The sequence below is a fragment of the Camarhynchus parvulus genome, chromosome 4A (genome assembly GCF_901933205.1).
Source record: "Camarhynchus parvulus chromosome 4A, STF_HiC, whole genome shotgun sequence".
Lineage (NCBI taxonomy): Eukaryota > Metazoa > Chordata > Aves > Passeriformes > Thraupidae > Camarhynchus > Camarhynchus parvulus.
In genome coordinates, this window is record NC_044600.1 from 9922194 (window position 1) to 9945446 (window position 23253).

General features: G+C 37.9%; 1 protein-coding gene across 6 annotated transcripts in view; it reads right to left on the minus strand.

Annotated features, from left to right (window-relative positions):
* The window catches only part of TENM1 (teneurin transmembrane protein 1), a 469105-nt gene that overhangs the window by 126949 nt on the left and 318903 nt on the right, over positions 1–23253 (minus strand). For 5 of the 6 annotated variants that reach the window (XM_030967968.1, XM_030967972.1, XM_030967971.1 and 2 more), the window contains 3 exons: positions 15758–15996; positions 5752–5904; positions 416–615 (listed from right to left, as the gene is read on the minus strand). In XM_030967968.1, coding sequence (XP_030823828.1) covers positions 416–615; positions 5752–5904; positions 15758–15996 — 592 coding nt within the window. The remainder of the gene's footprint in view (positions 1–415; positions 616–5751; positions 5905–15757; positions 15997–23253) is intronic. The other variant, XM_030967969.1, reaches the window with a different exon arrangement.

The following is a 23253-nucleotide window of genomic DNA, read 5'->3' on the forward strand; positions in this document are numbered from 1 at the left end:
TTTTGATCTTAGAAATCAGAGACAGGTTTTTTCTTTTCTATTAACTCTTTAGACTGACTGTACAATCTATTTGTTTTAAGGGAATCATAAAAAAACTCAAGCATTTTCAAGTGAACTGGAATTTCATCCCTTGCATAGAAGACACTGGATCTATGCAGCAGGACAGTGTGTACCTGTTCAGCCTCCCAGACAGTCACATCCCTGAGGTCACAGCTGCTGACCTGTCTGCTATGACACTGTGCTCTGAGAGAGCATGGTTTGAGGGACTGCCAGAGCTCAGCAAAAGAAATGGATAACCAGACAGGTTACAGCCAGTCCTTTCCTCCCTCTCTGCTTTGAAAGCCTGTTGTGAACACTCCTGTCCACTGCTGATTGAAAATATAAGTGTGATAGAATCAGCATCATTTCCAATTACCTGAGTGTGAGTAGGTGGGATGTTTCTTCTGCCATAAATTCCCAGCAGAGAATCCTTTGCCAGTGAAATGTTGAATTTCAGGTACACGGGGTGATGTATGGTAATTTGGAAGCGCCAGAATAAACCAGGTGGGATGGTCTGCATAACCTGTGCTCCAATCTCCACTTCTCCCGTGTCTATGGCCCGGCCCTTCTGAAACACTGATTTTCCAGAAACAAACAAATAGCCAGTTGAGTATTTACAGAAGAAAGTTACAAGGTATAAACATGCCTTAGATATATTGGACTATACAAAAGTCAACTTCTAACACTGATTACTGCATTTTTTATTCAACAAGTCAGAAAACAAACAAACATTAACAACATATTTCCAACAGCAAGTGTCACGGTGTATTTTTGTCATGATTTTTGCTGATTATGAACACTTTACTGATTATGAAAAGGTGGAACTGCTGCTGTGTAAACCATGGTCTTTGCCCATCAACTATGCAACCAAAACACATTTAACTGTGAAAACACAGAGCGAGGACAGTGGGAATTTCTTCCTCTGGCACAGATTTCTGACTGCTCCTGAAGGGGCATTGCAGAAGCTACACAAATGGTCCCCCAGTGAGGACAGAAAATCCATTAAACCTGGTAGTTCAGAGCCCCTGTCCAAGGCCTGGATTTCTATTAATCACCATTCCTAATGGTTTTATTATGGCAGTGTTAATCTAGTCCTGAAGGAGTAAAGAACATCTGTTCTGGCTTGGTCTTCATGAAAGCACCATGGGGGCATGAGGACAGGGAAAGGCACTCTGAAGATAAAACTACGATAATTTCATAATGCTGGACAATAAATTTGCAGACATCTACAATGTGTACCTTCACACATGTGTGAGAGTGCTGAAACACAAAGGGAAATTGAATGCATAAGGAAGACTTTGCCAAACTAAATTGGAGCTGGCTTTCTTTGCTGGCTCATATGCAATCTTTATGTTTTTTACTGCCTGTCTGTGATCAGCATTGTGACATGCTGCAAATCCTGACCCAATCCTGCTAACATTTGAGCTAATTCCACTGAAAGGTTTGTAAAGCTCTCTTGACATTTCCATACTCTGAACTAAAGTAAAAGCAGGATAGTGTGTGGCATTAGAGGACAAGTCAAGAGAAGATTGAATTCAGCAGCCATACCCATCTATGTTTCATTTCATTCCAAAATCACAATGAAAAATAACCAGAAGCAAAGTGACTGGAGCCTCATCTTTTACAATACATGGATATAAATATCTAAACCAACATAATGTACATGAAATTTTATAAATCACCCCTGGAAATGAAAACAGCAGTAGCAAAGCTAGGGCCAGCTTTTGCCTGAGTGTGTTAATAACAAAGACCCTCTGTGGGACCTCACATAGGCTTTAACTAGCGTAGGAAGTACTTAGCATTCTTAATGAATAGAGATTTAATTTACAAGGCAGGAGCAATTCTCAGGGCACCAGATCTTCCAGCTTTACAGCTGCTTTGTGTCATCAAACCCACAGCAAGAATGAGGGACTAACTTATAACACCTCACCATGTAAATACATCTATTTTTAGAGTAGGATCTTGTAATATAGTACTCTAAAAATACACCACTTAATTTCTGAGTTAAAATATTTCCAAATTGCTACTTGAACAATGTTCAAGGTGAGACTACTTCTGCCCAACTTGCTTCATAGAAAAAATTTTGAACGTTGAGTTTTGAAAAGAGAATTAAACTTTCTCTGTTGTACAATGAAAGTGGATCCCCTTCCACCCCAACCCATAATAGATCCTACTTGGCTTATGTAAATTTAAAAACCTTCTCCCCTATTTCCAATACTCTAGAGATATTGCATCTTAATGATTCTTTTCAAGCAATTACCCTGGGTTAAGTAAAACACTATGGTTTTTTTGATGATATTGACACATGGTAATTAATATGATTCAATTACAAGACAGTAGAGCACTAAGCAAAAAGTTAAGGATACAGTATAATTTTTGAAGCTAAAGGCATTACTGGTCAGTGTTCAAGGTCTTTAACATACAGTAACTACTTCTTGTATTTTGGAGTGAGAAGGTCTGTTTCCTTGTTGAAAGGAAAAAGTGTTATGTTGTCAGTCTGGCTGAATTCTTATTAATTGATATTATCAAATTATGCTGAATATCATATTAGTGTTGCGATGTACCTTGGGAGTTTTTCCACATTCGGCTGAATACCTTTGCTTTAGCAATAATTTAATATAAGCTTAAAAAAACCCAGAGGCACTTATATGTACATATATCTCATCCCCTGGGAAAGAAGCGCAGGCTGCTATTCACAATGCTAACAGTAAAACACACATACTATCTGCCCCTACTGATAGGATGCAGCCACAGAATCCCCACCTTTCAAATACTGATTTTTCACACAACCACAGAGCATGGAAAGGCCTTTGTAGGAGTCATGTCTGAAATGCATATTTTCATCTTCACTGCGCCACTCTGCTTTCTTTACAGAAAAATAATTTAGCTTTGTTTCTGTGTTTAGTTGAACTAAGCAGGTATTTGGCTGTACAAAAAAGGCACCTGAAAATATGCTCCTCACAGACTATGCTTGTGTACTTTCTTGTCCTTTCTTGAAAAAGTCCAAAATAAGCTTTGAAAGTTACAGCACTGCAAAACAATTCTGCCCTTGTAAAAACATTTTTTTTTGGTATGACAAAGTATCATTTAATTATCTATATTCAATTCCTGGTACAGCTCCAATCTTGCCAACTGGGGTATTAATTCTCCCCTATGCTTTCTAAGCACAGTTTCCTCAGAAGTCTAAAACAGAAGATAGATTCCTAATCACAGCGTTCTCTTGGCTTCAAGAAAGAAAAACTCTGAACAGCGTGGGGCCAATTACCTCCACAAGAATATACCCACATGCTTATTACTACTGATCCTGAAACAATCAATTTCCTTGTACTCCCCTGATAAATACCAGCATCAATAGGATACCTGACTTTTTAATCACATTACTACATATTAAAATGTTAACTTGTGTTAACTCATAGCTGTGGGTCAGTGTGTTATAAGGTGACTTCTTGAAGAAATCTGACTTCCTGGTTTAAAAACTTGATTTTCATGAAAAGACTAGTTTAATATATATGCTTTCAAAGTCTGAAAAAGCATTCTGTGCTGCTGCATTGAGTTGGGAAAATGTGAGGTCACCAGTATCTGACAGCAGTTATTTATTCCAGTGAAATTACATCACAGGCTTCAAGTTAACAGCCAAAGCATCAACTTCCTATGGTTCCTGCTGTAGGGGAAGCAGTTGCCTGTTTCCAAGTCCTCCTTTTCATCACTTCTAGATGGAGAATTTGTTAGGAGGATTGGGAATAAAATTACTGATATATATTAAAAGTGAAGGAGATAAAGAAAATGAGCAAAGACTAGCCAGAGTCAGACTATGCATGTACTAATTCCACATGATTTGCCTTGTCTTTTCCCAAGTGTATACTCCTTGCTATCTTAAACTCTGGATTACATGTTACCCCCAAAATGTGAAAGGGGACAAGTGAGACAGCAGTGCAGACCTGTTCCTGACTGAACTCTGAAACTGCTGGATAAGCCCTTGGTGAAATGGCTCTGCTGCTAGCACAGGACTCTGTTCTTTAGTGCTGTGGGGGAGTTGTGTAGCTACACTAAAAACTGAGATTCCCAGGGGCAAGGCAGGGAATTGCATTTTTACCTACTACACTGAGTCTTTATTGACTTGCATATTCTTTTCTCTATTCCAACTATCTAACTTCCAAGATTTCTGATGTTTTTCATGTTTTTCTACACATCCTTCTTTGGAAGCCAAATGCATTGGAAAAGCTTTTATTAAATCTGTAATACATTGACAAAGTGATTTAACACAGTTGAGGAGAACTGTTTGAGGTATTTTCCATGGTGCACAGGACAAAAATACAAAAGTGTATAAAACATTTTCTACAACTTACTACAAATCCATTCTAAGGGATGAAATAATGGAAAACAACATCATTGTCTCCTTACATGTATTTCTGTTGTTCATTTATCTAATATGATCTCTATCTAGTTGTGCCACACTGATTTGCAAGATTATTGATGTGTGGTGCAATCTTCCTCCTGGAGGGACTGGTACCACAGTGTTCCACTTTGCTGCCTATTTTCAGCCATGGATCTTACCCAGAACACACAAAATCAGATCCCTGCTCTGCTCTAAAATTTGAAAGCTCTGTAAGTCTCCTATCACTGCAGAGCTACCAGTACAATTTTACTTTTCTCCTAACAACTGGAAAGATTAGGTTTCATATTCCACTCCCATTCACTTTGATCTGATCTGATTTATCCACTTCTTCTGTGTACCATAAAAAGAAATGGGAAGGCCATTTTCTTTTTATGGTCAGAAAGCATTGTCATGATGGTTGATGGGAAGCACGGGCCAGAGCACGTGACTAGTACTGGAGCAGGTGATCAAACAAGAAAAACATCAAATGACAGGACTTAAGAGGAAGGAATTGCACATCTCAGACAGATCCTTCTCTCTGTTTCACACCCTGGCTGCACAGCCCACTCCTTTCCTATCCTAGCTCAGGCATTTCAAGAGCTCTGGTTCAGCCTCTTCCTTGGCAGAAGATGATTTGCATTCTTTAACAAAGCCATTTTCAGCGGCCATGAAGGACTGATGTGGCCAGGTTGTGCAGGTGACAATCTCTGCAGCGGGCACAGGGACACAGCGAGCTGCAGAGGGAGGTGGGAGGGCAGAGCAGGGCTGTGCTCCTGGCACCTGGGAGCTGCCACACTCAGCTGGCTCAGGCATTTTGTGAGAGCTGTGGGGGATTCCTGGGAGCTGATTCACTGTGACTGGGTCAGCTGGGATGTGACAGGATGCTGTGCTTTAGCTTTAGCTTACACCTTCAAGAACTGGATGCCTTGAAAAGCATTAAGATTTCTACTCTGCACTTCTGACCTGTCAATACAAAGAAGTTCCCTTTGCCTGAGACTGACTTTGGTCTGCAAGACAGGCACAGTGTCAAGCCCTCTGCACAAGAGGGAACAAAGCAAATATGGTCTCCCCTTCCTTGTCTTAAGACAGAAGCCAAACACTCTCATCTCTTCTCTCACTGTGCTACTGAACCTTCCTTTTCTAATGGGCTGAGTGCTAATTTCAGTGAGAGTTCTGCTAAAGAAACCTATCTGGTTATGGGCTTTTCATACCTGTTTTAAAATTATACTAAAGAAGACAGACCCTGAATTCAAAATAATGTCAAAATGTAGAAAATACAGGATTTAAAGAGTAGTAATGTTTAACTATTCATCATCTGCCTCCTCATTTACACTTACCTTTTTTTTCCGTTTTGTCTGAAGCTTTTCCTCCGATTGGTGAGTAAGTAGTATCCATGGATTCTGTTCCTTTATTTCCTTTGCTAACTCCATTTTCATAGAGCTGCCCTTCCACAGGCTGTAGTTGCCAGGTTAAACCAAACAAGTGTACTGCTGCAAAAAAATGAAGACCAATTAATTGGTGTCTAAACTACAGCACCTTCAGTGAGACAACGAAGGAATGCTATGACCCAGTTTCTGCAAAGTCAAGTATTACTTTATTCTGTTTGTAATAAATCAGAATTTCAAGGGGGCTAATGAGCAATTTACCATTTTACCTTAAAACTCAATGTTTAATTAGTTTCCACACTTTCTTCTGGAGCTCAGCCAGGTCAGGGTGATGCATTTCTGCAGCAATTAATGGAATTACTCGTACTTAAAAGGATAACAGTTGAATAAATTCAGTATTGTGTGATAGATTCTAATGCTATATCAGTGTTGTCCCTCAGCTTTGGACTGCTAAAGATCTCAGATTTTGTTGACAAAAACAATGACACCAACTAAAACACCTCACCTTTCCAATCCAGTTTGATGTGAAACTCTGCCCACTGCACTCTGAAATCCTTTCATTTAGGTTAAACATTAGCAAAAACTTACTCTTACTTACTGGTTACTTACTTAATCAGACTTACTCTAGAACTGCACTGCAGATAAAAAGCTGACTACATCTAAAATATATGCAATTACTTAACAACACAAATGGGCAGAAATACAGTTGTTATATGTACAAGGAAAATGACTAAATAATCCTTTTTAGAAGTTATAAACTATCTTTATTGCCATATGCAGAGGCTGCCTACTCTACTTTGTCTGCAGAGCCATTCATGTTTTCTGCTTTCCCTTCTTTGTTTCTGATCTGAGGCCTTGAAGGATGGTAGGAGAAAGACAGCAACAGAGGATCTTATTTTAGTACAACATGACAGTACTGCAGTTAGTCTAGACAATTGCTTAGGTCTTAGTGAGAAGGGCAAATTATTCCAAGGAAGAGGTTGCCTTAGCATTGAAGCAGCTCAGCAGGGAGGACTGATGACCCATTAAAATATGGATTGAGGATGATCCCCACTGAGGAGCTGAAATTGTCACATGAAGAGCAAAGCCTGAGCAGCAGCTCTTTAGCCACATGCAGCAAATTGCACTGAGTAGGATCTGCCCACAGTGGGAGCCTAAAAGGCAATATATATTTGCTCTTCCTGAACCATGTAGGAACCTCAGAGACTCCCAGGAGAAATAAGTATGATCTAGAATAGGTCTTGCATTAAGAAAGTACATGGTTTTATTCTGCACTTGTACATACTTCAAGGAAAATATCTCAATACAACCAGAAAACTTGGAGTCCATTTCCCGTGTGTTTGGTCACAAGTCCCCCTTACACACTGAAAAGTTAAATTATAAAAATTCAACAAAATCCCAAGCCTTGAATGGATTCCTGTCAAGGGCTTGGGAACACTACCACAAGAATGCAAAGCTGCCAAACTACAGTCATTAATTCCAGATCTGTGCACTCCAGGGTCACCCAACTACAGATACGTGATCCAAATCAAGCAAATGAGAGCATTACTACTGAATTAGTGAGGTGACGGTATTTGAGAGAAATTTACTGCATCTCAAACCACTGACTCCCCATCAGATCTGGACTCTGGAGACTGGGCAGCACATACCCACTCCCCAGAAGTATTAGAAGTGTACTTCTAAGCTTTCTGGTGTCAATGGTGAGGTCTCAAGCCTGGATTGCTTATTATTCTATGGTCTTGAAATCACCAAGGGACCATGATAATACTTTGAAAAGGGTCTTGCAGTCAGATCACACAGTCAAGGTCTGAGTTTTGAGATTCTTAATGTGAGACAGATCACTGCCACGTACAACAAAAAGCAGCCTTGACATCTCTAGAGTAAGTGCTCTTACTCCTGACTTGAGCTTCTGGATGTTATTATTATTTAAAGAGTCATTAACAGAAAAAAGGGAACACAGTTCAATGAGACTGATAGCTAATGAATGCACATTTCATTTATACTAATGCAAATAATTATATAAGCACTTGAAACAGATCACTGGAAGCAAAACACAACTGCCCACATCAATAATAAGCTTTTAGTGGTTATGGAATCCTGAATATGATATTGTTTCTTTCTTACACTACTCCCATTGTTGTTATTGTTCATTTCCTAGGACAGCATTTGCACATGCTGCAGAGGATAGGTGACAAAGCCAGGGCTGAACATGTGCTGCACCTTTTCCTTGGTGCATGCCTTGGTCACATCGCACTCTGCTCACATTATCATCCACTCAACCATTCCAGTCCTTTACTGGCTTTGTCTTCCCTCAGGTTAGGGAAGCGCTGTTGTTTTTACAGCTTGTGCCAAAGCTTGGCAAGCTGCAAAACAATCTGTATCTATGTTTGACAGCCAGCTTCCTCCCTGGAAACACCAAGTGCGTGGCACAGAGGATGGGCTCTGCCAGCTCGGATGTCTCATCCCCAGGAGCTGACATGGGACATCGGGCTGGGCTACACAATGAGCACCACTGAGGGCTGTACAGCAAAGCACATAGCTGTGAAAATAAGATCTACATAAACTGATCTGAATGACTTCTAACACTGCAGAAACCCAGTCACCTTGCAATCTTAAAACCATTCCAATTTTTATTACATTAATTATAGCTATTGAGAAGCTACCTTCAGATCCAGGTGACACTCTGGGACTAACCAGACCAGAAAAACCAGTGAAGGCATTAATTCCTACAGATACTTTTTTCAGAAGTTAACTACAGATATTTATTTAGCAGACACAGAGCCCTCCCTAACCTTTTCATTTCTGTGATACTTTTCTTTTACCCAGGGTATACAAAATTCCTATGGAGCTTTTTTCCTACAACATGTGTACAGTTATTTCACCAAATAAGATTACATAAAACTTTCAAATCTCCATCTCTCAAATCTCTTTAGAAATAAGTAGGCATGTACTGAATTTCATTAAAAAGCTCAAAAGAACTTCTCTTTTGAGTTATTTGCCCTTTGATTTTTTTTTCTAGTGGATTTCTGGCTTTTACAAAAAGGGGCACAGAAAATGCTGTGCAATTCAAGTGTGGGCCACAATGTCACTTCCCCCAGCATAAATCCATTTGGAAGGTTCTCAGCTGTATTTCCCATGTGTAATGCCCAGGTGTAAGCTCCTACTTCATAAAACAAATAGGAGATGATACCATCACTCTGTCTAACTTAGCACTGGGCTGGGTAAGAAGGAGGGAGATTCACATTCTGATCAATGTCTCTGCCCTTTCCTCCAAGCTCAACCTTCTGAACACCTTGACTGCAGCATCCTTGAGGGCTGACTAGCAGTATGAAACCCACCATTACGGCTAAGGATGCATTAGATGATGCAGCTGAACTTCACAGAGAACAGCCCTTGAAGTTTGATGACTACACTAACATTACAGAAGGAGCAAAAGCTACGCTGGCTCTCCCTGTCTGGCATTCCAAAAAATTCTGCAATCACATACCCTGTATTTTGCAGCACCTAAAACACTTCAGGTACTGGTAGGGTGTGTAAAATCACTGCTGAGCTGCTACAGTTCCAGGCAGTACCCAAGGGCCAGCAGGCAAATGGAGATGAAACAGCTTGTTAGCTGGCATGATTGCAAAATTCACACTCCTGTTAGGAGGAGCTGTGGTGAGTCAGCAAGAGCATCAGACCCTAACTTCCATCAGCTGGCCTAACCAAACCTCTCCTCTGACAGCTGAGTGCAATATTCTCCCTGCTGGGATGAACTGCACTCATCTGAAAAGATCTTTCTTGGCTTGCTGAAGGCCCAGTATAATCCCCTGTAAATAATTACATCATTACTTTGCTCTGTGCAATCTATGAGTTGCACGTTGCCATGACCAGAGTTGCACATTGCTTTCACTGAGGTGATCTGGAGGCAAAATTAATCTGAAGGCAAAATTTGATCCTCTTTACATAATGTGGGGAGATAGGGCTTACATTACTACCATACCTACATTTCATTAATATTTTATTAGATAGCCCTTTTAAATTCAAAGTCTCTGATAAAATTCTAACACAAAAGTGGACACAGATTTTTTTTTTTTAACATGCATTATGAACGTTATGGCAAAAGCTAAATTTGCAGGAGTCTGTAGTCAGTGGATTTGAAGAGACTGGAGGATGCCATAGGATCATGATGAACCTAAATGTTTTCCTCAGCCATGCTGCCCTGGCCAGGCCACACAGTGGAGCTGTGCAGGGTAATTTTAAATGACCTCTCTCTAGTACAGAAGATCCTAGTCATAGTACAGAGCTTTTCTTTGGTAAATTATTATGCTTCTTAGGTAAAAAAAAAAAAAAAAAAAAAAAAGGTATAAAACAGATCTGTTGCAGAAAAAGAAATATTAAAGGCCTATATCACCTAACCTTTCAATAAATTTTTTTCATGGAATCTCTCAGCAAAGAGATGAAAAGTGAGTGTAACTTTATGCTGCCTAAGGGATTTTCCCCACTCAGAGGCAGGTTTCTGTTGCTTCATATTACTGCTGTAACTGAAACCAGTAGGGCCATGTTCAGAACAAAAGCTTGGGTCTTTATCTCTGAAGTAACTGACCAGGTCACTTATTTTGTTCAACATTTAAACAAAACAAACTGACAGTTCCAGACTGACTACCTCAGTCCCCACAACTGTACCGCATACTCAGGTAAATATCCACAAAAATACAAGCAATTTTTTCAGAACTCGCTCTGTAAACTGGATTAACCTGCCATCTGCTAGGAAGCCAATGATCTAATTTAATTTATTCTTATCTACCTTCTGTGTAAGCACAGCTTGTCAACTCTGGTGCTACATGTTTGGCAGAATGTGAATAAAAGCCTTGGCTCCAGTGCAAGAGAGACACTCAGTAGTGAGGAGACATCAAAAAGGTCCTGTGCAATAAGTACTTACTACCTGCAAGATGAACTTCAAAGGACAAAAAAATCCTGCAAATGTGAAGCCCCTCCAAACTGCTGACCTTCAGTAAAGGCTTCTGTTTAGCTTTCTCTGCTTTTTTACAGAATCTCAGTAGATCATCCCCCTGAAGCCCAGACTTCAGAAGAGCTGTTATAGAATGTATATCAGCAGCTGACTACTCCTTCTGCACCTGCTCTACATGCCAGAAAATTATTTGTTTCTGTAACTGCTAGCAGGTTCTGTTTATAAAACTGGATTTCACTTTGGCATAAAGCCACAGATGCACCAGTGTCTCAGTTCCAGTAAAGGTGAATTAATGAGAAAAATACCTGGACACAAGAGCCAGAATCTAAGTTTTGATCATGTCCTTTAGAAGAGGTGATCTTCAGTAAGCTCATTTTACAAATAGAATACTATTTCATTCTACTGTAAACAGATTTCACAATTTGAGACTTTTAATATTTGATTCGGTCTTCAGAATATTTTTTAAAATCCATATTAAAGCGCTAAATTGTTTTGATCATGTAGGGCATTTAATGACATAAGGACTTCTTCCATGTGTTTGTTACAGCCATCTGAACTCTCAGCACTCCCCTCTCTCTCAAGAAGTCTTATCTTTATACCTAATATATTTTTATACCTGAAAATATAATTATATCCCCCTCTCCTGCAATCCTCCTAGATGAGGAGGTGAAATGATGGTTTCATTTTTCATTACCGAGTCATATTTTATCCTTAGGAACAAACAAAACCTGGTCTGGGGCAACAGTAAATGTTTCTGCTATGAATACTTAGAGATTTGTGACAGTATCAAGCTCCTCAGTAATCCAGGAGAGCAGACACCACAATTCCCAGCTGAGACACCCTGATGAATCTGTCTCAGTGAGAGCTCCCCCAGTAAGGAGTTCAATGGCATTTCAGGGTTATGCATCTGTATCTCAACGTTTGCATAACCCTGAAATGCCTAGCACTGTTTACTATACCATTATATTCTTCAGTGTATAGCAGTATATTTTCCCCTTGATCCCTCTCTGCATAATTCCTTTTTTGTTACTGTTATACATTGTCTAAAGAGATGCAACCAATGTTATAAATTCATGCACTGAGATACATATGTCCTTAAAATTTGGTCTGGCCTTTCCCAATGTTGAAACCATCACTCCTCTCCCTTGTACATGGAGTGAGAAATGACAGGTCACAGTGTCAGGCAGCACAGAGGCTTTAATTTCCTTACCCTTCATGTGAATATAATTTAAGACCCAACACCCACCTCCGGTGCCTACTCATAAATAGTGATAATATCATGAAGGATAGGGACGACTTCATATTCATACTTGAGAATTCATTTGTATATAAAATAGTCATTTCATAGTCTGCGATCCAAGAACATGAGATGCAATTTTCAGAGGCACTGAACATTTGCATCACCTGCTGAAATCAATAGGAGCAGTAGGAGCTCTGCACCTTTGATCAATAGGACCAGTGATTTGCAAGTCCAAAATCAGCTGCTGATAAAATGGTAAAGTATCATGGAAGAAAAATCCTATTCACTAATGGGCTAAAAATAACTACTAAATGAGCAGACACAGCACCCTTTCTATTGGGCTTAAAGGCAATGACATGGTGTTGCAAAAAACCAAAAGAAATACTGTATTTCTTATTCTATCTCTTGTATTTGCCTAATTTACTCTAGAATTTTTAGCAAGACTCTTGGGCAGACCAGGAACTGCTGGTGGAGCTGCTGCAGCCCCCCATGCATTGGTGAGAGGCACCAACATCACCTCCCTGAGGTGTGTCCCAACTGCTCACCTGCCTCACTGCCCACTTGTGGGCAAATTCAACAACCTTGCCCCAGATTTATGTGATTTACATTTCTCAATTCATAGGAAAACAGAAAAATGAAAAATAAAAATATGTAGGACTTTTTCCATAAAAAGTAATTCAACAAATTTACAATTACATCTCCAACAGTCTGAAGACCAAACATACATGGAGTAACTACTATAACTTTAGAACCTATTCACAGAGATTACTCCTGTTGAAGTGAAAATAAGTGTTTTCTTGATAAACTAAACATTTTCAATAAATCTGCTGTTACACAACCATCTACAGTGTTCTAGAATTTCCTTACTGTCCATATAATAGTCAAATTTATTTCAGAAAGGTCAAATAGTAAACACAGCAATTATAGGCCAAAAGAGGATTTATGGAGAAAGAATATTTTTTTAACTGAGTAGTAGTTCAAAGGAGAGAAAATACAGAAGATTTACATGTTCTCATGTAAAAGCTTTGCTATTGAGTCTCACTGATAAGAGGGAAAGGATAAAAAATAAAAGAACAAAATAATTTTGCTAGTTTACCTTTTGATTGAAAAGAAATCAGCTTAGTGCACTTCTGGCACAGGTCTCAGTTCATTACAAATGTAAGAGCCACTTGTAAATTTTGACGTGGAATAAGCTTCATGTCTCTAAGACTTTGGAGATGCTCTGACTTGAGGCTGAGATTTGGGCATCGTTTTAAAAGTAATGTATAGCTTAAGCATTAAATGGCAATGAAAAATACTTGAAAAAGAACATTTAAGTTCTTAGATAAGGAGAAGAAAAAGCTTGATGTTAAATTTTGATCAACACTCATTTGACCTGAAATTGTAGTTCATGGTAAGTTAATGCAGGCTATGCCAAAAAATACAATGATGAAAACAATTTTGCCTTTTAGAAGTCTCCATTATTTTTCCAATAACAACTGCTGTGCTGATCACAGGTTAAATTTGGTCCTAAAATTAAAATGAGTTTTGTTTTACAATGTAGGCTCATGTCTGTTGTGATTGCTCAGAGACAACTCTGACTTGAAGAAAACCTGGTGGAGTGAGGGATCTGAATCATGGTGAGCAAAGAGAAAAACACTTGGGGGAGTGAATTTTAACTTCAGAGTGTTACATACAGTCTGAATTCCTGTATTCAACGACTCATTTAAAACATGCACATTTAAATTTTTGATGTGAAAAGATATGTAAATATGCAAGCCTACAGAGCCAGTGAACTCTGGGAACAGTTTATATGCTATGATTCAAACCCAGCAAAAGGGAAAGAACTAAGGTATCTGAGTCATAAAAAGAGACCATAAACTTATCTAAATATTTAACCAAGCAGAAATGGGCAGAGGGAATATTCACTTGGAATAAGCTAACTAAGACTACCTGCAATTCAAAAATTCCTGGGAAAAACAAGAGGAAATAATGGCATCCTGAAAATGTTTCTGAATTAGAACTCCTGGTTCAAAAATTTATATTTTTTCCACAGAAAACATAAATAGAAATTGTAATAATTTATATAATGCAAAGACATTTCCATTTTACCTGCTTCTGCTCAACTAAAGAGAACATGCTACATCCTTGTGTTACCCATATATGACAAACAGACACATCTACAGGAGAGTCACACAGAGCTCTTTAATTCATGGTGACAAAGAGTGCTTCCAGCCTTCTCAGGCTGATGACATATAGCAGCATATCCCCAGAAAGTTACAGAAATTTCAGTGGCAGACTTGAAATCTAAACAGGGATGAAAGAAGCAGTGCTTCAATCCAGATAAAATCTAAATGGTGTGGGTGGGATAAAATGTGCAGCAAACAGATGAGGCTGCAAAAATGATACAGCCTGTCCTAACCGAGGGCATATGCTCACCAGCTGTTATGTAAATCTGCAATTAATGGAGCTTACAAGATCCTCAGGTGCTTTCAAATCATCATGCACCAGAAATGCTCAAATCTGCTTTCCCATATGCATTAGGTGAGGATGTTAGGAAAAAAATCCCTCCTGATGAGCATCTTGCTGACAATCATCAGAACTTTGTCACTATGGGACCGAAGAAAACCTCAGTGGGAAACAAGAAATTACTGAAATGTTAATAATTTTCACTATAGATACAGTTATTCAGAGAGTATAGAAAATCAGTGGCCATTTATCAGTTTGGAGGTATCTGTACTTGTATTTCTGTCAACTTGTACCAAGTATGAACTGCACTCTTTCAGGCAATCCTGGAATTATTCCCATTTGAGCTACAAGGTATCAGGAATACTCTGGGGCTCCTGCCACCTGTGAACTGCCATCTAAAACAACAGTCTAAGAGTGTGTGAGATAGCAAAAACAAGTTAGATTTCCCTTTGTTTACAGAAGCCACAGCCACATTCTTAAATTCTACATACAGAATGTTCTTCAATATTTTCAATTCAGATTGAAAACCCAGTGCAATAATTAAAGTTCAGGCTAAATGTTATGTAGGAAACCAGAAAGAATTGCTCTCCTATGTATCCTTGTAACCACACTGACTTCAAGCAACCTCCAATACACACCTGTCCTCCAAAAGAAAAAAACCAAACCAAACAAACCTCAAACTAACCTGAGGAAGCCCTTTCTAGCTACTCTGATAAACCTGTCCAATGTATTTTGCTAACAAAATGGCAAAGTTGGTACTACGTAACCCATTTTTTAAACATAAATTCAATAAAGGGATAACAAAATCTATCTTAGACAACACAGTATAAAATTATTTTAGAGCTAGTTGTCATTCTAGCACATGATATAACAATTAGGAGGAAAACCATGTACAATTTAAATGGTGATGAGACTGAAGAAATTAACTAAGGGTAGCAAGACAAAACACAATTAAACATTACCAGTCTTTCCAAATAATTCTTTAAGAGAACCAATGTTGTAAGGCATAATATGGAAATCAAACGTTTAAGAAAATATCGCAGCAATTAAAATCAGCAGGAGTCCTCTGCCAGTATAAACATGTAATCTTGAATAATATTTCTTTCTCTCTTAGGCAGCATCAAGGTTAACAGAGTAGAAAGCTAATGAGAATTCTATGTTCAACCTTTAGCCAACCTAGTGTTTTGTCTGCCAGGATTTAAAAAGCACCAATGGCAAATATTACCAGTAAAACATGATTTGTATTCGTGCAAAGCAAGCAAGAAGACAGAGCAGAGGAGGTGAAAGAATAATTTAGGAGAGAAAGGAGCAGCGCTTACCGATGACATAGGTGAGCAACAGTGCCAGGGTCACTGTGATAGCAGTGGCACTCAGAGCTGTGCACTTCCAGTTGCAACACCTGTAAGGTTTGTTAAAAGTGAAGGCAGGTCTGGAAAAGGTACTTCTAGGAAGAGGCCTAGGAGGTGGAGAGTAAACAGTATTGGATGTTAGGGGATAGTTCTGACTGGCTGCGCTGAAGATAGCTGAAGACCCAGATCCATGTTTAAACAGGAAATGCCTACAAAGAAAAGACAAAGAATGATGTTGTAAAACCACTTGGTGATGTAAAAAGCAAAAGGAACTATATAAGCACTGTATAGTACATACTTCATATAGCCACAGAAAATATCAGACAGGAAAATATTTGAATACCCTCTGCAAGTTTTTTAACCATACCACAAGATGTCCAGCAATGTTTTAGTGAAACAACACACCATAAATAAATTCTAAGCTAATTTCCCCATGTTTCAGAGTAATGCTGAGGGAAGGTTGTTTCTCAGTAGAGTACTGGGATCCTCCAAGACGATCAGCCCTTGTGCCTTCACACAGGTGTGACAGAGACATGGGCACTGCTGCCAGCAGTATCCCCTCCATCCACACCTAACTTGATTCACCTGGAGAACCCCCAAAATGCTAAAGCCAGTGCCACTGTGAACATCTATCTTTTACCATGGAATATAGGAAATTAAAAAAAAAAGTAACTAGTCACCTGATTTACAAGGATAATCCATTCTGAAGAACTGTAGTTACTACATAGGTGAGCAAAATTGCTTTACTGTTCTTAATTGAGCAATTTTGAGAGTAGTTTTTATTCAAATGCTTTTGCCTACTGTGGTGATTCTCAAACATACTAAGAAAGAATTCATTTGGAGACCTATTTCAGCATACTTCACAGGACTGATTGCCTTCAAGAAAAAACAGTGAAGACTTACATTAGCACAAAAAATAAGGTACAAAAAATGTGCCTTGCAAAACAGTCTCTGGTGCAGAAGTATAGAGTAGTTTTTTATAGGAGGAAGAATGCTTTTTCAGGACTGGCAAGGGCTCTCCAAGAGAATTTAAGAAAGGTTATTTAATATGAAACAATAACTTACTGTGGTATGTGCTTAGAAATTGTGGCAGAAAGGGCTAGTTTAGGGCTGACCATACCAACCACATATTCTTTTAGAAACACAAGCTTTCTTTGGTCTTTCTTGCCTTTGTTTTATCTAAAGGAGCAGTTCTTCAGTGCCCTCTTTTCTGACAGGTGCACCTCTAAAACTCATGCCATATCATGCACCCAAAGGAGTTTAGAGCATCTTGGTGTTCCTCTGTCTCAAGCTGAGAAATCAAGTGACATGGTCCAGAATCTTCCCAAAGACAAATGTGTCTTTATGCCTTCAGCAAGGCACAAGAAGAGTTTTTGAATGCATAAATGGATCAGCCAATCCATGCTGGGAGAATTTCTTTGACGAACACACAGCTGGATGTATGCAGGATCAAACACTCAAGAGTATGAAACACTGTTATACTGTGACATTTGACTTTAAGAATATTGTAAATACATGTTCCTGAAATGGTAATTGCTAAAATGGTGTAATGAGTATGGTATTATGTATTTCTATTACAAGATTTTAAAAGAAAGGTTACGGTTTTCAAAATGCCAGATTATAGAAAATAGAAAGGTATTACAGAGCAGTTTTATCTTTTAAAGAGCCCTTCAGTTACATAAAAAAGAAAGCAAATGAGAATAAAGGTTATGTTGCCTTGCAGTTTACAGGGCTTGTGTATCAGGAGTCTTATGACTACACCACAAGAATGAAATTTGAGTTTTAGTTACTTCTACTTTATGAATATTACCCAAATGACCTGCACTCAGACAAAACTGGACATCTGACCCTGACTGAGTACAGCACCCTGGCAGTGCATCAGACAACATATTCTAGCTTTCCTTCCCACTGACCTCCACAGCTGCAAATACACACATTAGAAAGATGGCATTTCTCTCCACATTGTAATGTTACCTCCATTTTAGCTCAAAAATTATAAACTCATATACAGTAAAATAATAAATTCAAATGAAGTAATATAACTGTTTACAGGACTACATAAACCTGCTTCCTTTCTAACAGGCCATGAGAGCACAGTTGGTTATTTTGGATTCAATGCTTTGCTGTCACACATGAAAGCTTCTGCAAGTATGAGAAGTTTTTTCGCAGTCAGCAGTTAATGAGATACACAGTCATTGAGACTTCCGGTAGGAAAAAAAGTCATGGCAAAATTCCTACTGATATTCAAGGAAATAGAAGCAGAATCACCACATAAAATAACACATGTTATTAGATACAAGCATATACATATGAGAAGTATGTATGCATATATACATACACACACATAGATATGCACAAATGCTACAAATATAAAAAGTCAATTGTTCTTTGCATGCTTTACTTGTTCAAGACATAATGATAAAAACCTACTTATTTGATAATTTCTCATTTAAATTTTTTGGAAATTTCAGCAAAAAGGTCTGATATTGGCAGTATTGATTGTCCTTTATGGTGCATAGCTCAAAGGTATCCAAGGTAAAGGGAAGGAAATGCTGAACAGAAAATTGTTATTATTACAGTTCTAACAATCTGCAATCAATAGCCAGGAATAATTTCATACTCTTGCACAGGAATTTATAACGAGGGCTTGACAACATAGTGCTAGTGTGCAGAGGCACTTTTCTATTAGCAGCAGAGTGCACAGAACCTGGATCCAGATCACTCTCTTCTCGACAGATGAGTCCATTCACACAGAGGAGAATTTACATTGCTCTAATTTGTAATAGAACTGGGTTTCTGAAGCAATGGTACACTGAAACTGAGCTACTAGTGAAATAATGCTGAGAAAATGTTTAAAAAACCCAATTGTTTACAACTTCAATTTTTGGAAGCGTATATTGAGTACCCAAAGACATTTCTATAGAATCTGAAAAACACTGGTGGCAGAAAGACAAATTTCCAAAGCCAGACTGTGACTAAGTTCTCATAAACTCAGATGACTCCTCATCTGTCTGAGCACACCACAGTTCCCAAAGGAGTCAGGACATGCTAAACTGTTGCTATCAATTCTATACAATCAGGCTCTCTTTCTAAAGAGCAAAATAGTAAAACCTGCAGTTCAAAAGTTTAGATTTGACTGCAGCCTGATGTGTGCTTTAATATTTGATCTAAGACAAAAGCTAAGGCCTGTGGTGGATTTTTTTTTTTGTAAACTGAGAACACAAGAAAAATCAAAGCATTTATAAGGATGATTGATAACACCGCTCCTTCCAAGTGGAGAAAAACTAAATGTTCACAAACACATCAAAAACATCCATAGAGAAGATAATAATATTCTCTTAAAAAAAGAAATATAGGACATAATCTGTAAGGCATTTGTTGGTGAAATGAAAGTCACTTAATATTATTACACTGATAACTCCAACACATAAATACTAAAGGCCCCGAAATAACTTCACATATAGAAGAGGCAGTTGGAATTCTTAGCTAGGAGAAGGTTGGAGAAGAGTTCATTTCTTTACACGCCTCTCCATCAGGATATTTCTTTATGTACTTTTGGCTCCTTATCTGGAACAGCAATTTAAGTCTTATAAAAGCTTGAAGCAACATCCCAGCTGAATTCATGTGGCAATAACATAATACCATTACCAGAAAGCAGATTAACCCCACACAAAATTCTGTAATTAAATTCTGGGAAAATATTTTTATATCCTGATACTGTAGAAATCTCCCTCAACTTTGTCAAGGGCTTGGTATCACTTCTGTAACTTTTTATGCATTAACTCTGTGCCAAGCATCTGTAGGCCCAGACCTTCATTTGTTCCTTTACCTTCATTTGTTCATTTATGCTTTCCTTCCATTTCCATTAAAAATCATGAGTTTGTAAGAAGAAAAAATGAAGAACAGCAGCAGACTTGAAAGGGAGCCAACAGCTAAGTTAGAAACAAAATCCTGCTATACCTTGGCCAAAGAATTAGTCTGAATTTCTCCTGGATGAACCAAGCAGGAATACATTTGCACCTGTATATGTTTCACATTCAAGAAGTAGTTACCTGAAGCATTACAAATTGCTGCAAATCTATGTGATAGAAAAACTAAGAAGACTTCAGTTCAATCATTAAAGTTGATCAATTTATTTTCAACTACATTTTATAGCCGCATATAATGTATGTAATTGTATATCTATACTGGTATTTAATTGAAGTAATTCCTTCAGATGTTAACAGAAGTGAAAAGGAAATTTTTAAGAAGCATAGCAGATGAAACAGAAAAAAGATTCTGTTTTTTTGGCATAGCCAGAAAATATATAGAGATAGTAGCCAAAAGGGATTTGGAACTGATACAGTTTCCCATTTACTTTGGCAAACACTGACAAGAAGACATTGGTACCAGCCCATTTTAAGTCACTTAGTATTTCCTGTGACAGTAGTAAAAAGCAGAAATTCCCTTTCTCCTGGTTTTCTATCCATTCTATTCTGTACTCAAAGTAGGAAGGGAAAGAAGAGGACACTTCTAAACTTACATAATAATCAGAATATATTTTTTTATAAATCTCCCATATGGCTCTCAACAAACTATACAGTATAAAACCAAGGCAACTATTTTATATATATATATACATATATATATATACATATATATATATATATAAACCAAGATAAACCAAGACACCCACTTGATCACAAAGATATACACACTATACCCTCATCTTGAAAAACAACCCAGGAAAACTGTATCTGAATATAACACATGACTTTTAATTATAGATAGACCTGATCTATAATTTTATAGCCTTTGTTTCACCTTTTTGTGTACAAGAACTATGGGAACAAAATGGTCATGGGTGAAGACTGAAATTGCCATGAAAACTACTTATCTATTTTATAACTGTATTTTTCCATTATTTCCATGGATTTTATAATTGTATTTCTCCATGATTTCCATCCAGAGATTTGTCTTTGGGAACAGAACTACTTTGTTAAAATTCCCTCTTTGAGCCGGACTTGCATTTTGAATCATTCCCATAGAATTGCTTCCCTTTATTCCCTCATGTTTTCATTACATGGCATCTGAAAACTGAGCAGTGTGACCCTGGATGTGAAAGGATGTAAAAGGAACCTGTGTCCCTCTCTTTTTGCCCCAGTACTGAACAAGTGATGTGATTCTGGCTCACTTGTCTGCTACTGCTGTAGGCAAGCTAGGCCTGCTAACCAGGTGACTAAACTTTCAAGTCTGGCAGAAATCTGGCATAATAATTATATAAATATAGGATGGTGCCAAAATCAATCAAGAACAGCTTCTATAATGGAACTGTTGTCCAAAATACAACTGCTTTCTGGTTTCATTTGCTATTTAATAAAAAAAAAAAAAAGAAAATTACCACACTGAGGAAACAAATTACTCTTGCATATACCAGTATGGGCTTTGTTACTGTGATACATGGTGACATCTCAACATTAATTCAGTAATCTTCAAAAGTGCTTTTCTGTGGCTTAAAATTTGCTGTAGTACTCCAACTCAAACAGCAGCTGAGTAAAACAACCAACGGACACAGAAATTTGTGATATAAGGAAGGAATAATCTCATGGCTAGCTCTATTTTTTTTTCCTCAAGAAATTTTAAGATTATTTTGTGGAAAATATGAAAAACAGTAGTTACAAGAATATTTATGTAAGTCATATAAAGCACATAATATTTGCAGAGTACTTCGAAACCATGAATCAAGAAGGATAAAAATTCCTTCCAATATTGCAATTTATTGCCTATATTCTATGGTTGGAAGTATGACTTAAAGAAAGGAATGAGCAACTGAAATGGTTGCCCCTCAGTTCTCTTTGCCATCAATTTCCTGCTATGAATATTCATGCATATTCTGACTTTTGTTCCCAGCATTTCAGTCTACTTCCAAGCACCTACACTCACATGCATATGGTCTAATCCAAGCTGCACAGTTACTGTGACAAAAAAGACAAAGTTTACCTGACAAGAGATGTATCACATTGAATGCATAAACACAATTTAGTCTGAAACCAGCTTACCTAGAAATAACTAGCCAGAAAATAGTAACATTACACATACAGATTTGATTTTTTGGAAATGAAGAGGTAAAATTCTTTTCATGTCTTTGACCACTTCTCACAACCTAGACCCTTTGTATTAACCTGTATTTATTGTTCTCTTTCAAAATTTACATTCAGTCTATTTCTGGTTTTGTAAAAGGAAACACTATTTCATGGAAAGCTAAAAGGCTGCTTGCTCATTGGTGGCCATAAAATCACAGCATAGCTTTACATTTAGCTATAACTTTATATACCATCACATTATTCAAAATAATGAGCAAGGAGTATCTGCAGTGTGATTGTTCAAGTTACTGTATTTAGCCTCCATAAAAAACCCTTACACAAATATATCCCACTATTCCAGGGAAGCCCACACCAGAGCTTCTCACAAACAGAAAATACAATGGAGTGCATGAACAATTTAAATTGCCCTACTGTCCTTAGTGACTGGATCTGATCTCAAACTACTCAGGGCAGGACCCTCAAGTGCCATTGCTGCTGACATGAAAGTTGTACTTCATTGTAGCTGACAAATGTTTATATTTTTATTTCCAGAAAAGACAGCTTCCTTCTCCCATTATTAAATTTAAGGTCATATTTACAACTTTTATTTTCAGTTCATGGTCATATTGACAGTCTTCAATTTATCTTTTGGAATTCAGAAGACAAATATTTTCAGATCTTTGCTGCTGTGCATGAAAACACATGGGACTCAGAATGAATTTAAAACCCTTGCTGTGTGTCTGTTTTTAACATGGTCAGCCTCTATATGTGTTGATTTATTGTTTAATTAGATAGAAAATGAGAAAATACAAGAGAAATATCATAATAGCAAATATTGACCACCATAATTTGACGAAAGGATCATAAAGGAAAGCCCTCTCCTGCATCTGTCCTTGGAATAGCCCCAAATCTGGTCATTTAACAGAGGAGCAGGCTCCAGTGGCAAACAAGTTCCCAGTGAACTGCATTGCTCAAGTAGAAAGTGTCTCCTGTTTGGTGGCTTATGATCATTAACACCTGTCTGCCTCGAGAGCTGTAAAAGCTGCTCTGTTTGTTGTGGCAACTTTGAACTGGGAAAAAACTCAAGGCACAAAAAAGTCTTTTCTGAGTCTCTGCACCGGAGGCAAGATTCATGAGATCCACAAGATGTTCAAATGCCAAGACCAAGAAAAAAGATCAAACCTTCCAAGAGCCCACACTGAACTGAGTGTGAATTTCTAGATGCAGTTTTATTTAATTATTTTTCCTTTTAAAATTACTCCAGCTTACACAGAAAGGGACTATATACAGGTGTCTGTGATTTGAAAGGCTATCAATGTACTTCCTGAAGAGAAAAAAGTAATTATGAGGTTGATTTAAAAAGATAAATCATAGTATAGAATTACACCAAACAGAAATATAACC